Genomic DNA, 15182 nt, shown 5'->3' on the forward strand with positions numbered 1-15182 from the left:
AAAAGCTTTCGTTATAGACGGCTAATATCTCCGGCTTTGATTTTATTTGATAAATGTGATAATATCATCGTAAAGTATGTTTTTTCAATATAGTTTTATCAGATTATTGACATTTTTTCGGGAGTTTTGGCGTGTTCCGTTCTCTGCGTTTGGTGACGATGGACAGCTTCGCGCCACTTGGCTAGTTTTGGTTGCTAATTCAACAGACGAAGAGGACATTCTAAATCCAAACAACGATTATTCTGGACAAAGGACCCCTTGTACAAGATTCTGATGGAAGCTCACCAAAAGTAGGACCCATTTATGATGTTATTTCGTATTTCTGTCGAAAATGTTTAGTATTATTTTCCGCCCAGATTTTGGGCGCTGTCTCGCTATTACGTAAGCTGTATGTCGTACTAAAGTTATTTTTAGAATTCTAACACGGCGATTGCATTAAGAACTAGTGCATCTATCATTTGCTGTACAACATGTATTTTTTTGTAAAGTTTATTATGAGTTATTTGGTCAGAATAGGTGAGTATCAGAAATATATCCGGAGATTCTGGAAAAAAGTTGCTACGTTTTCACAATGTATAACCACGGATTTCAGCTATAAATATGCACATTTTCGAACAAAACATAAGTGTATTGTATAACCTGATGTTATAGGACTGTCATCTGATGAAGCTTATCAAGGTTAGTGAATAATTATATATCTTTTGCTGTTTTTTTACGATCGCTAACTTTTGCTGCTGATAAATGGGTTGTGTTTTTGGCTATTGTGGTAAGCTAATATAATGCTATATTGTGTTTTCGCTGTAAAACACTTAAAAAATCTGAAATATTGGCTGGATTCACAAGATGTTTGTCTTTCATTTGCTGTACACCATGTATTTTTCATAAATGTTTTATGATGAGTATTTAGGTATTTCACGTTGGTCTCTGTAATTACTCTGGCTGCTTCGGTGCTATTTGTGATGGTAGCTGCAATGTAAAACTATGATTTATACCTCAAATATGCACATTTTTCGAACAAAACATAGATTTATTGTATAACATGTTATAAGACTGTCATCTGATGAAGTTGTTTCTTGGTTAGTTTGGTTGGTTCTTGGTTAGTTTGGTTGGTTTTGTGCAAGCTACCTGTGCTGTGAAAGAAATGTCTGTGCTTTTTTGTATTTGGTGGTGAGCTAACATAAATATACGTGGTGTTTTCGCTGTAAAACATTTTTAAAATCGGACATGTTGGCTGGATTCACAAGATGTTTATCTTTCATTTGCTGTATTGGACTTATTAATGTGTGAAAGTTTAATATTTCTACAAAATATTTTTTGAATTTCGTGCGCTGCCTTTTCAGTGGAATGTGGGCGGAGTTCCGCTAGCGGAACCCCTGTCCTAGACAGGTTAAAAGTTAATTTGTGGAATTTCTTTCATTCTTTATGCGTATTAGCCAATCAGTTGTGTTGTGACAAGGTAGGGGTGGTGTATAGACGATTGCCATATTTAGTAAAAGACCAAGTCCATATTATGGCAAGAACATCTCAAATAAGCAAAGAGAAACGACAGTCCATCATTACTTTAAGTCATGAAGGTCAGTCAATTCAGAACATTTCAAAAACTTTTAAAGTTTCTTCAACTGCAGTCGCAAAAAACATCAATGATGAAACTGGCTCTCATGAAGACCGCCACAGGAAAGGAAGACCAGGAAAGTTACCTCTACAGCAGAAGATAAGTTCATTAGAGTTACCAGCCTCAGAGTTCAAGTAAGAGTTCAAGTAACACAGAGTTCAAGTAACCGACACATCATGGTCGAATTGCTGCAAAGAAACCACTACTAATGGCAACCAATAATAAGAAGAGACTTGCTAGGGCAAAGAAACATGAGCAATGGACATTAAACTGGTGGAAATCTGTCCTTTGGTCTGATGACTCCAAATTTGAGATTTTTGGTTCCAAACGCCATGTCTTTGTGAGACGCAGAGTAGGTGAAAGGATGATCTCCACATGTGTGGTTCCCACCATGAAGCATGGAGGATGGTGCTTTGCTGGTGACACTTTCTGTGATTTATTTAGAATTCAAGGCACACTTAACCAGCATGGCTAACACAGCATTCTGCAGCGATATGCCATCCCAGCTGGTTTGCGCTTAATCCCACTATCATTTGTTTTTCAACAGGACAATGACCTAACACACCTCCAGGCTGTGTAAGGGATATTTGACCAAGAAGGAGAGTGAATGAGTGCTGCATCAGATGACCTGGCCTCCACAATCACCCAACCTCAACCCAAATGAGATGGTTTGGGATGAGTTGGACTGCAGAGTAAAAGAAAAGCAGCCAACAAGTTCTCAGCATATGTGGGAACTCCTTCAAGACTGTTGGAAAAGCATTCCAGGTGAAGCTGGTTGGGAGAATGCCAAGAGTTTGCAAAGCTGTCATCAACGCAAAGGGTGGCTACATTGAAGAAACTAATTTGATTTCTTTAACACTTTTTTGGGTTACTACGTGATTCCATGTGTGTTCTTTCATAGTTTTGATGTCTTTACTATTATTCTACAATGTAGAAAATAGTACAAATTAAGTAAAACCCTTGAATGAGTAGGTGTGTCCAAACTCTTGACTGGTACTGTATATTACATAATTCATTGATTATGTTTTAAATGCTCATAAAAGTGCGGTAAATGTTCCTGTCTGTTCAAAACAAGCTGTTCAGTTACTTACTTCTCTGCCCCTCAGTGACTGCGAGCAGCTCCGCGGGTGCATAGGTCATGCAAACAGGAATGGATTGCCAGCTATTTGATAGGAGGGGGAACTGCCCCAATGAAATCGCAGAATTTTATTGCACAAATTGTAACAGCACAGAGTAAATGGACTGTCGTGGTTCGCTCAAATGTGAGTCCCGACAGAACTTCTGGGTCTGCTCTCCCTCCCAATAAGTCTCTTGAGCCAAATGACTTACTTCCGCATGTGAGACTAGATCTGCTCTATCAGGTACAGATGGCGCTAAACCAAGAAGTAAATTGTAATCATAATAGTCATGGGAGCCTGGAACCTGATGAGCCGGACATCCGTCATCCGACAAGAGTCGAAGGACAGAAGGATACACTAGCTAGATCTTTCTCATCGCGGATCTGGAAGGACAAAAAGCATGACGGTGGCTGGCCAATTGTATTATTCATCAGGTTCTACTGTGGGTGACAGGTCGACATGTTGTGTGGACTAAAACAGCATAAAACCGGGTGTATCGCAAAGCATGATCAAATGAATTAGCGAGCTACAGTAATTTTGAGAAACATTGAGAAATAGCAACAAAAAAAAAATCAAATTAACCAGTTATCTACCTTTGATAAGCAGCTAGCTAGTTACTAGCTTGCTAGCTAGTTACTAGCTTCCTAGCTATTTAGCTCCCATGCCAATTTCAAGTCTTTCTAAAGTAATATTTGAGTTACTGGCTAGCACATTATGCTTTGTGACAATGTTAGCTAGCTATCCCCAGTCACTTATTGCATCTGTATGCTTGTTCAGTTCTCCATTGTGCACTCCTTCGTTTGTGAGCTGGCCGCTCATTCTAGATAGTATAATCTAATCTGTTCAAAACAGTGGCAGCATGTGCAGCAGTGGTCATTCAGTTTTTTTACATGCAAAAGTGAAATAGCTGTTGTTAAAATGCACAGATTGCTTTGTACATCTTCTCAAAGAAACTAACGGTCGTTTGAAAAAATGCATTACATTTCTTTCATGTTGCTTTGTTGACAATTCCAACCACCCCACGCCCCGGGTTTTCAGCCAATCAGCGGCAGCCACTGTTCTATGACATCACATTACCAGTATTCCCTAATGTCATCTTAAAATTGTTTTATTGTGGGAAGGGCTTTCTAGTATTTCCCTCCACACCCTCTTTCCAAACTTACCCTTCAGATAGATATTTATCTTATTTTCTTCTTTGTCCTTCATTACGTCTTTAAAAAAGATAGACATAACAAAAAACATAGTTATTCCGGCCTTTGTATCAATTGACTGTGTCTTATGTTGACTTGATTTACTGTAGTTAAACCAGATGGTACGACATTGAAACAATTTTTTTCCCTTCACAATGCGAGGATAGTCAGTTTTGACAGCTAGTTTTTCATTTCATAATGGTACCTGTCACGCTGTGTGTCAATACTTGAGAGTAAGGTATTTCTCAGGGATGATTAGTCAACTGCTGTCACCACAGTTATTGTCTATCCAGCCACTCAATGTAACAATCTGTACAGTGCTCGGTGGCATCACCATTGTGATTGGTGTTGCAGTATCCCAGGGGAGGAAATTACGTCCATCAACAGGTAATAAAACACATTAGAATATTGTGTTGTCATAATGCAGTATACCCAGCGCCACATAGACTACATCGCTATACACTGAGTGTACAAAACATTATTAACACCTTCCTAATATTGAGTTGCACCCCCTTTTGCCTCAAGGCTTAAAAATCCTTCTTTAACCTGTCTCCTCCCCTTCATCTACACTGATTTGTTGTGGATTTAACAAGTGACATCAATAGGGAATCGTAGCTGTCACCTGGTCAGTCAATGTCATGGAAAGAGGTGTTCCTTATGTTTGTACACTCAGTGTATATGGCTCTGATAAAACCATGCTATATTTAGTTCTACGTTTTCCAAGTTGAATATTGAATATAGCAAACAGATATGTGTCAAATTATCTCATTTCATTTGTGCAATATCAGGTTAAAAATAATTATATCAATCTCCTGCTTTATTGTAAGTCAGTGACTTCGGTGCAATAACCGGCTACGTCATCTTCTCTCCATCGTAGATATGAACAGTTTGATTCGATAATGACCTTATGACCTTTGACCTGGTTCGAGCTCCGTCATTTGACAAAATCCACTTTGTGTGAGATGCACTCCTCAAAGAGGAGTGAGTGTGTGTCCTACTGTGAGTGTGTGTTCTTCTACTTTCTAGCAGTGAGCCATATGGGCCATATCATGACACCTAGACATACTGATTTTGATAAAACAACGCCCCTGTACCTTATGGCCATGCTGCTGAAGTGTGCGCATTGTCGCCGGCCTATTCTCTAAGCGCTGTGTCATCGGATCCTTCCGTTATACAGAGGGCGGTCTGAGAACCACTGAGCGCACTCGGGGCTTTTAGACAGTCACATGACCCTCCGGGCCCATTACAGCATTCCTGGAAGCAGGCCCCGTCTTTCCCGAAAAGCGTGGAATGTGATAGGCGACGGGTTGAGGAGATTTCCCTCTCGACTGCTGAGTAGGCAGCCGATTACATTAACACCGCCGCAATGTAGAATGTAGAACCACTCTCCACCCCAGAACCAGGAAACAAACAAGACTAGAGGAGAAAAAAAGTGCCGGTATATAGTGATATTCTCATGTGTCACAGATTATTGGTTTAAACTCACCATTGTCTTTGTGTGTGTCATAATCACGTCAAGTATCAGTGAGAAGTTGCTAATGAAGCAATGGGGTTGACACAACAACAACCTTGATTGGTTAGTTTTCCCCCTCAGATGTGGATGGCCATATGGAATCCTTAGTTTGGATGAGGTCATCTCGTATGGCTGCTGAGGTTCTGAATGAGGTGCTGATGGAGGGGACTATCCTGGCTCACAAGCAGCACGGTTCTCCGCCCACGTTCTAGACCACAGGATATGACCCCAAAATCCTCCTCCCACAACCCCCCTTTCTATAGGCCCCTCCAGGCTGCTCTTGCTATTGTCAGACATATTTCAGTTGGTCACAATACACTCAGCTGTAAGTTGTTGAAGTTCTCAACTTGATATGTGGAGAAAGGCTCAATGTGAGGAATCTACAGTATAATTCCAACACAGTCAATGTGTGTGTGTGAGGTGGGGGTGGGGTGACACTTGCAGGATATAGATATATGCATGCTTTATAATTTCGACATGTTTTTATCATGTAACTACATGGAAACGATGCTGGTAGTAACAGAATCTGGTCGGTTGCCAAATCAAGTGTCACGTTGCCAAGTCATGTCTTGTTGCCTGTTACTTTTCTTCAGTTACTGTGTGTGTAATGCTGAGAAGTTACAGTTCAGAGGTTACCATAGTGGTTATAGAGTAATTGAGGGCAATGTAACGTACGGTATCACGTGTTACCAATGTTTATCACTGTCTTTACTGTATATTGAGAAATTCCTATTTAAATGGTGGCAGAAACTTCAGTTGTGATATTCCCTGAACTCTGACCTGATACACGTGAGTGAGTGAATGTGTCTGTGTGTATGGGAGTCTGGCACATCTGTGAGGCTATGGAATGATGAGATAGGAAGAATGTTACGGAACAGTGGAGAACTACTGAATCTGTATTGTCTCTAGCCTATCAAAACATGTGGCATATTTCATAGCCATATTTACATGGCTCTCAAACACAGTTTGTTTGTTTCTTTGCTTTTGCACCTCTTTCCATGTGGATTGCCCCAGTTGTGTTTGAAGGACATCAGCAGTTGTGGGCTAAGACAATGCGTCGGCAGCCATATTGGTTCACTGCCACATTGGATTTGTCTTATCTGTGTGCAACCATCACTGATAAGGTTAAAAAGTTATCTGGCTGTCAACCAATGTTATCACCTCAGATTGCAACCTGGAAAAACACAGGGAAATTCCAGGAGGAGCGATGGTGACATCATGTTCATATACAGTGTACTTTATAAGGTTCGACTTTACGTTCCATACCATTTATAATTTAGGTCCCTTTTTATTCTAAAGTTGACCAAACATCACATATAATTTCAATTTATTTGGTAATAATTGTGTAAATACCTATTGTATTACAAAATAGTTATACATGGACTAGTAATATGGAGGAGAGTGTAACGTGTGTAGGTCTACTGGTTATGTATTTCTACATGTTAGGACTACTTTATCAGCAGATATAATGTAATTGTGAGTGATTTTGTATTCTGGCTATCAAAGATGTAATCGAGTAACCACATAATAAAAGGAGAACTACATGTAAAGTGTTACCTGTCCTATTGAATCAAGGAGAGTTTCATTGTAATTCCACCAGTGTACACCGTACAGATATGACATTACGTGACTCCACGGCATCAGCGGACATCACTTGAGGCTACTGCCTACCATTCTCTCTGGTGTGTCAGGAGCAGCTCACAGGACCTGTCTTTTTCCATCCTGGAAATAGCTCTTTGATGTGGCGGCTTCTGTGATCAAACCGTAACAGCAGCAACCAAAGTCTTGGTGTCGCTCATTTTCCTCAGCAAAGCCTTTGTTCAATTCAGACAATATGAGAAGAAATGTGATGAGTTCTCCACTTTTCAGTTACGGTTTATTCCATTCTTGTGTGAGATTATGTCAAACCCTACGTCCTACTTTAATGTCAAATATGAAATCTATGTTGTTATGATCATAATGTGACATTTCAACTGTTTATCTACTATAACAACAATGTTGTGGTCATAAAGATCCATGTGAATCAAAGAACAAAGTGATGAATAGTGTCGGAGTTTGATACCTTACACTGTTATGGTACATCTTTAGCTACAGTGCCTTCAGAAAGTATTCACACCCCTTGACTTTTTCCACATTTTGTTGTGTTACAGCCTGAATTTAAAATGTATTAAATGTAGATAGTGTGTCACTGGCCTTACACATAATACCCCACAATATCAAAGTGGAATTATGTTTTTAGGAATTTTTTACAAATGAATTCAAATGAAAAGCTGAAATGTCTTGAGTCTTTGTTACGGCAAGCCTAAATACGTTCAGTAGTAAACATTTGCTTCACAAGTCACATGATAAGTTGCATGACTCTGTGTGCAATAATAGGGTTTAACATGATTTTCGAATGAGTACCTCATGTCTGTACCCCACACATACAGTTATCTGTAAGGTCCCTCAGTCAAGCAGTGAATTTCAAACACAAAGACCAGGGAGGTTTTTCCAATGCCTTGATAAGAAGGGAACCTATTGGTAGATGGGTAAAAATAAAAAAGCAGACATTGAATGCCCCTTTAAGCATGGTGAAGTTATTAGTTACACTTTGGATGGTGAATCAATACACCCGGTCACTACAAAGATACAGATGTCCTTCCTAACTCAGTTGCCGGCGAGGAAGGAAACCGCTCAGGGATTTCACCATGAGGCCAATGGTGACTTTAAAACAGTTACATAGTTTAATGGCTGTGATAGGATAAAACTGAGGATGGATCAACGACATTGTTGGGGGCTCCTGGGTGGCACAGCGGTCTAAGGCACTGCATCTCAGTGCAAGAGGTGTCACTACAGACCCTGGTTCAAATCCAGGCTGTATGACATCTGGCTGTGATTGGGAGTCCCATTGGGCAGCACACAATTGGCCCGGTGTCGTCTGGGTTTGGCCGGGATAGGCCGTCATTGTAGATAAGAATTTATTCTTAACTGACTTGCCTAGTTAAATAAAGGTAAAATAAATAAATAAATTGTAGTTACTCCACAATACTAACCTAAATGACTGAGTGAAGAAGGAAGCCTGTACAGAATAAAAATATTCCAAAACTGGAGAAATGTGGTAAAGTACTGAACTTCATGTCCTGAATACAAAGTGTTATGTTTGGGCAAATCTAACACAACACATCACTGAGTACCACTCTTCCTATTTTCAAACATGGTGGTGGCTGCATCCTGTTATGTGTATGGTTGTCATCGGCAAGGACTAGGGAGTTTTTTTAGGATAAAAAGAAACGGAATAGAGCTAAGCACAAGCAAAATCCAAAACCTGGTTCAGTTTGCTTTTCAACAGACACTGGGAGAGAAATTCACCTTTCAGCAGGACAATAACCTAAAACACAAGGACAAATATACAATGGAGTTGCTTACCAAGATGACATTTAATGTTTTTGAGTGGCCTAGTTACAGTTTTGACTTAAATTGGCTTGAAAATCTATGGCAAAACTTGAAAATGGCTGTCTAGCAATGATCAACAATCCACTTGACAGAGCTTGAAGAATTTAAAAAGAATAATGTGAAAATATCGTACAATCCATGTGTGCAAATCTCTTAGACTTACCCAGAATAACTCACAGCTGTAATCTCTGCCAAAGGATATTCTAACGTGTATTGACTCAGGGGTGTGAAAACATATGTAAATGAAACATTTCTGTATTTTATTTTCAATACATTTGCTAAAAAATTGAAAAACATGTTTCACTTTGTCATTATGGGGTATTGTGTGTAGATGTGTGAGAGAAAAAAATATTTCATCAATTCTGAATTGTTGTGTAACACAACAAAATGTGGAATAAGTCAAGGGGTATGAATACTTTCTGAAGGCACTGTACATACAGGTCAACCTAGTCAGGTTTCCAATGTGAAGACAGTTTGTGCATGCAGCTGCTGCTTTTCCTGGCCTACCTCCTACTTCCTCCTCATGTGAGCCCTCATAGCCAATCAGACGAGTTATAGCCAACACTCATTAGGCTCATTCAAATGTGATTGGCTATAGCGAACACTTACCCATCCCACATTTATGTGTAAACATCATATTGAAAAATCTGGGGCAGTGACATTTCTCTTCATGCAACAAATCTCTGCCTTGCTCCACCTTACTAGCCTGTGCCGTCCAAGAGAAACACCTCGCAAGAACTTCACAGCAATGGCCGCTCTCTAAGAGGGAAATAAACAAACGTCTTGATTTTCGCCGATTGTGAGGGGACCCGGTTGATAAACTCTCTCTCTTAGTAGTGGCAGGAGTCCAAAGAAAGCAAATACAGATGGAGAAGCATAGACACAGGCACCACACCTCCAATTATCATGCACATAAACCATATCAGTCGGCCATTACCTCCTACTCCTGTGTTTACTGATCTAGTAAGGGCTTCGGGGCGTGACTTCTGTTGTCTAAACAATGGCCGGCGTCTTCCTTGTGCTTATGTCCAGGTTTTGGTCTGGTCCCAGGTAGAGTGGACTAGATGTTTCACATGAGAAGCTGAATGAACATGTCCATTCCCATAGCGACTCACTTCAGGAGGTTGGGAAGTGCTAGCTTGAGCTAGCTGAAGTTGAGCCAAGAAGTGACTCTCTGCTGAGATGCAGCACTGAGGATACAAGTTCCGACAGTTTAGATGGGCTTTCATTTGGTCAATAAGACACCCCAGTTGCCCTTTTCAACCTTAAACTTGACATGAATCGTAATTCTTCGCCTTCCACTAATGCTAATGTTAAGTTTACTAATGCTAATTTTGTTAACATCTCACTTTGTCAAAACCCATGTTTCCATAGCCTTCACGATGTATGTTGATCAGCTGATATATCCTGAAAGGATCAAGTGATACACACCCTTGTCAAATATGAACACACACCACCTCAATCCCACTCTCCTCTATCTCTGCCACATACACACCTACACACACACACAAACACCAAGGTATACCACTGAACTGAACTGACCCCATTCATTCCGGGGGTTATTTGAACGTTCAATTGATTCATACCTGTCACGTTGTGAGTGTGCTCTGCCATTGACGAGGCAGATAGGGACCTCTGAAGTTGGGATCGATCAGGTGTCTTTGTCTTTCATGGAAGGGGGGAGGGGGGGGGAGTGACGATTCCTGCCACACACACTAGTCTTAGCTGAACCCTGTGTGGACCACTCCAATGTTTTTCCTGAAGGCCCCCTGAGTCTGATGACTCCAAAGGTCTGTGACCCGGTTCTAGTTCTCAGTTTCCTCTCCTTAAACTTGATTCCATGCACACTAGGAAGCCATTCTGGGTCTAGCTGGTGCACACTATACATTTGGTTTCCCCACCAGGAGTACAATGTAAGGGCCATTACTTTGGCAGAGACACAGTAGGCTAAGTAATTGCAGTATGAAATAATGATAGTGTTCATGTTTGATATAGGAACTTAATATCAATGTCTTTAATAAAATAACTCCCTCTAAGTACCATCATAAAAGGGAATATTGGACTAGCTTGTGAGTTATGTAGTGATGGCATAGTAATACTGCTTTATAAGATAACATGTATGTGTGTAGACTATGTGATTATGGAGAGGCGGGTAGACAGGCAGTTGACAAGGAGGAGAGTGCTTATTGGAACACAGATCCAGGAGATGCATTTTAAATAGGTACAGTAGACAGGCTGAGTCAGAGAAGAGCTTCATTTATGTCTTAGGAATACACATTATTCATTGTGAATTTTAGGCCTACTATAATGCATGATTATTAGGCATATTAGGCCTACATAAACAATGCAATACTGCACATAATTATTATTATTATTATAATTTGTATTATTATTATAATTCTTATTCATATTATTCTTATTCTTATGTTATTATTTTGGTTCTGACAATGTCAATAATTGAGGTATAAACCAAACAAAGGTATAAATAGTCAGTAGTGCTAAATACTTCAGGCCTATCTCATTAACATAAGGTACGGTTCAATTACATAACTGGTTTATTTTGATCAATTTGACTATAGGCCTATGTATTACCCAATTATCATTGAAAGTGTTGCAGGATGCTGGGCTGTGAAGCCACATACCCCAAATGTCCTATAATGGCTGCCGCATTATTGTTCATATCTCCCATTGTGTTCTCAGCGCCATTTTGCATCAGCATGACAGCAGCCATGAGCGCCGTTAGCTCAGTCATTCCCTCATGCTACAATGCTAGCTAAAGTAAGCTAAGCTAGGTCGGCTAGCCTACCATGCACCAAATTCCCACCAGGCTAGGCTAGACAAAAACAATAACTTGGCCAACACATTGTGTTCTGTATCAGCTCTTGATTATGAGGATTTCTCTTGGCTAACATCTTTACCCAAACAGTTTTATCATATGTGTCGTGTTTATTTTTGCACAGAATTAATTCACAATAAGAATGCATTTGCCCCAGCAATATCTTATTGGAAGATAATAATTAAAACATTTCAATAATATTTAAAATAGCAAATTATGCGTTTTTGTTTCTTTAATACCCCAAAATCTGAAACCAACGGGCTATACAACCTTTGGAGATTTCATGTGTTGCCATATAATAGATTAAACCATCACAACATAATTGTGTGGAAATAATATTAACGACAATAATAATATTACTTATTATTATTAATATTATTAGAATTATTATATCAACTGTGCAATAGCAAATTATGCATTTGCCAAGACCAGTAACAGATATTTGGTAGACCAAATACATCTCAAACAATCTCTAATTGCAATATTTCTATATGTTTCTTATCTGAAATAATTGTTTCAATTATCATCTATCAAAAATAATTGCACTTTCCATTTACTAGTAACTACATAATCAAAAACACTTAGGCCACATTATAAAAGTTGGTTTTTATTTCAACTATGAAAATAATGTACAATAAATAATTTGAAATTTACTATTAAAGAATCTCAATAAATAAACTAGTTCTAAACCTCATCAACAGGATCAACGCCCGTCTCGAGATCATTTCTAAAAGCAGTTCAACTATCCTTTAGGCTTATATATCTGATAGGCCTACATTTCCTGAGAATTAAAAGATTGAGCTGCACTGAACAGTTTAGAAACATTAAGGAGACAGTATAGTCTATTACTGTAACTGCCAATTAATACTGTCAGAAAACAAGAAGGCAATAAATACCTGAAATTTGAACAAGGGGAAATCCGTATGTGATTTCGATGGAGTAAACCAAAATTATAATGCCAGGAAAGGACATAATAGCTCCTTTGCTATCTCAGGTTCTATGTTATCTTCAAAATAAACCCAGGAATCTTTTTCATAAATGTGTTTCAGGACTGTTGCCGAGAAGTATTCACCATTGTAAGACGGTGGGACATTCTCCTTAATTCGATTGTTCTGTACTATTCTTGTTGTTAGAACTGTAAATGTTGTAAATCTATTGTACAAAGTGTGCTCGTAAATAAGTCAAAGTCCGCCTCGGAGAAATCTACCGGGCTGTCGAGCGAGCTCTGCAAGCTGGGCGATAAAGCGTCAGAAATCTGGAGGCAGGAATCAGCAGAAAAGAAATTCAAATCGGGCAGGGAGGAGGCGTCCTGCTGCTCTGAAAAAGAATGATCCGGGCCAGATGCGCCACCGTCGCCCATTGTTGCGGGGTTATCTGCAGTGGGCGTTGGGAACTGGGTCGACCGCACTGTTGTGTCAGAGACTGATGCGGGCTCCTGGCAGCTCAGCTGGCCTTCCTCAGGCGTGGGCTGGTTATTGTCACTGCTGTTCGTGTAGGAGGCTGCCGAGTTACACGTCTCCTCCTCGGACGCAGCCGAGCCCGAGGCTTCCAGTGGCTGGCTCGAGTAAGGCGAGGACGCATCGGCACCTTCCAGGGGCTCGAACCCGCCGGGGTCGCCCTCTTGGCCTTCCCTGTGGTGTGTCGTTTGCCGCTTGTGCTTCATCCTCCGGTTCTGGAACCACACTTTGACCTGTCTCTCGGTTAGATCCAGAAGGGCAGCTATCTCCACCCGCCGGGGCCGACAGAGATATTTGTTGAAGTGGAACTCCTTCTCCAGCTCCAGTAGCTGCGTGTTGGTGTAGGCAGTCCTCAGCCTCCGGGATCCGCTTCCGCTGTCCAGTCCACCCTGCGCCTCTGCAAGAGCCCAGACATAGAACATAAATAAGTCCAAAATAGCAAGCTAATAGGGTTGAGCCTAGACATTTGGCACGCAGCTACTGAAAACTATAAAAATGAACGAGGCGTATCAAAATCCCAATAGGCCTTCCACACGTGCATTGTTTTCAAATGACTGCAGTGCTTCTCTGATGTCAGTGTATCAGGTTTGCAGAGAACACGCGTTATTCATCTAAGCCCCATATTTTGTTTTGTCCCATTGCCTCCACGTTATATACTGACATCCAACGTGGCTACCCCAAACCCCGAGACATGGTTATGAATATATATCATTAAGACAGCACTGACACTGACTGCGATTCAATCGTTATTCTAGGACAAGATTTGCAATCTGTATCTTGAGAAATGCAACTTGATCACCAAGAATACACACACACACACACATCCGCATTATGCATAGAATATCTGACACACATGCATTACAAAGACTTTGCAATATAGCTAACATATTATGTGTAGGCTGGATCAATGTTTATATGCCTGACATCAAATCACGCAATGCAAGATATGGATATGTTACAGTGAAATACAATCGAAAGTTGTGTAATAGATTAGTAATAATAAGGATTATGACGGGAAATAGCTCATGCAAAGCACCACTGCAGCATAATGCAGGTCTCTGTGACTCCTCCATACACACAACACAGAGCAGAATGGCACTCATATTTCAGAAATAAATGCATGGTTATTGTCCTTTTATTAACATCAACATGAGAAAAATGCCCTGCAACAATAATTTGAGAAATATTAGGCTTCCATATCTGTTTCTATGAGTTGCAGTATAGACCAACATGCAATGGAACCATGCAAATAAAGAAAATGGAAAAGAAAAGAAACGGCAGAACAAATGTATAGCCTTGTCTTTTACATCATGTACCGACCTGTCGGTGATTCAAGTCCTGCAGTGGCGTACCCGGAGGATGCAGGAGAGGGAGAAGAGGAGGCTACCGTGGCATTCCCAGATTTGGGTCCCTTTTTCGAGGATTTCTTCTCTTTCATCCAGGGGAACTCGTGTGCCAGCGGGCCAGCCGCGCTCGCCGGCGGGGCTGGGCCCTGTTGCGGCTGTGGCGTCCGAAGCTGGAGGCCATTGGAGGTTCGCTTTTGGTTCCTCGGTCGCGCCTGGCTGCTTGTGCAGGGACTCAGGCTGGGGATGGTGTGCTCGAAAGGAGGAGGAATTACTGTCGAGTCCTTGATTGATGAAGTTTGAAATGACTCCAGGACAGCGGGAAAAGACGTCAGGCACTCTGCAAGGGAAGGCTGGCTGTTTATGAACCCAATCTCCCTCTCAAATTCAAAATTCATAGCTTATCCTGGTCCACAGGCGGACGGCGAGATCAAAACGAGCAAAATAAAACAAAAACGCGTGATTATTAGCTCCCCGCTATCCCGTATTTGCGGGCTTTAATAATTGTGTATATTGGTGATATTACTAGCGTATGGGGACCTTGGTCTACTAAACTGAAGACTATGGGCGAAATTGCAGCCAATTCCTGGTCACATGACAAGATTCAACCAATGGAAAGCCGGGGCCTGGTGGCTAAAGAAAGCATTATTTTCAGCAAATGCTCAAAAATACCATAAGATA

At 40.7% G+C, this 15182-nt stretch overlaps 1 protein-coding gene across 1 annotated transcript; it reads right to left on the reverse strand.

Moving 5' to 3' along the window:
• Window positions 1-12301: 12301 nt before the first annotated feature.
• LOC120044504 (homeobox protein Hox-B2a-like) lies at window positions 12302-14939 on the reverse strand. Its single transcript, XM_038989159.1, has 2 exons — window positions 14479-14939; window positions 12302-13555 (listed from the first exon to the last, which is right to left on the reverse strand). Exons 1-2 carry the CDS (start codon window positions 14897-14899, stop codon window positions 12831-12833), a joined length of 1146 nt encoding a protein of 381 aa, XP_038845087.1. The 5' UTR covers window positions 14900-14939; the 3' UTR covers window positions 12302-12830.
• Between the last annotated feature and the right edge of the window lie 243 nt (window positions 14940-15182).

This window comes from Salvelinus namaycush, chromosome 3, assembly GCF_016432855.1.
Source record: "Salvelinus namaycush isolate Seneca chromosome 3, SaNama_1.0, whole genome shotgun sequence".
In the NCBI taxonomy this organism is placed as follows: domain Eukaryota; kingdom Metazoa; phylum Chordata; class Actinopteri; order Salmoniformes; family Salmonidae; genus Salvelinus; species Salvelinus namaycush.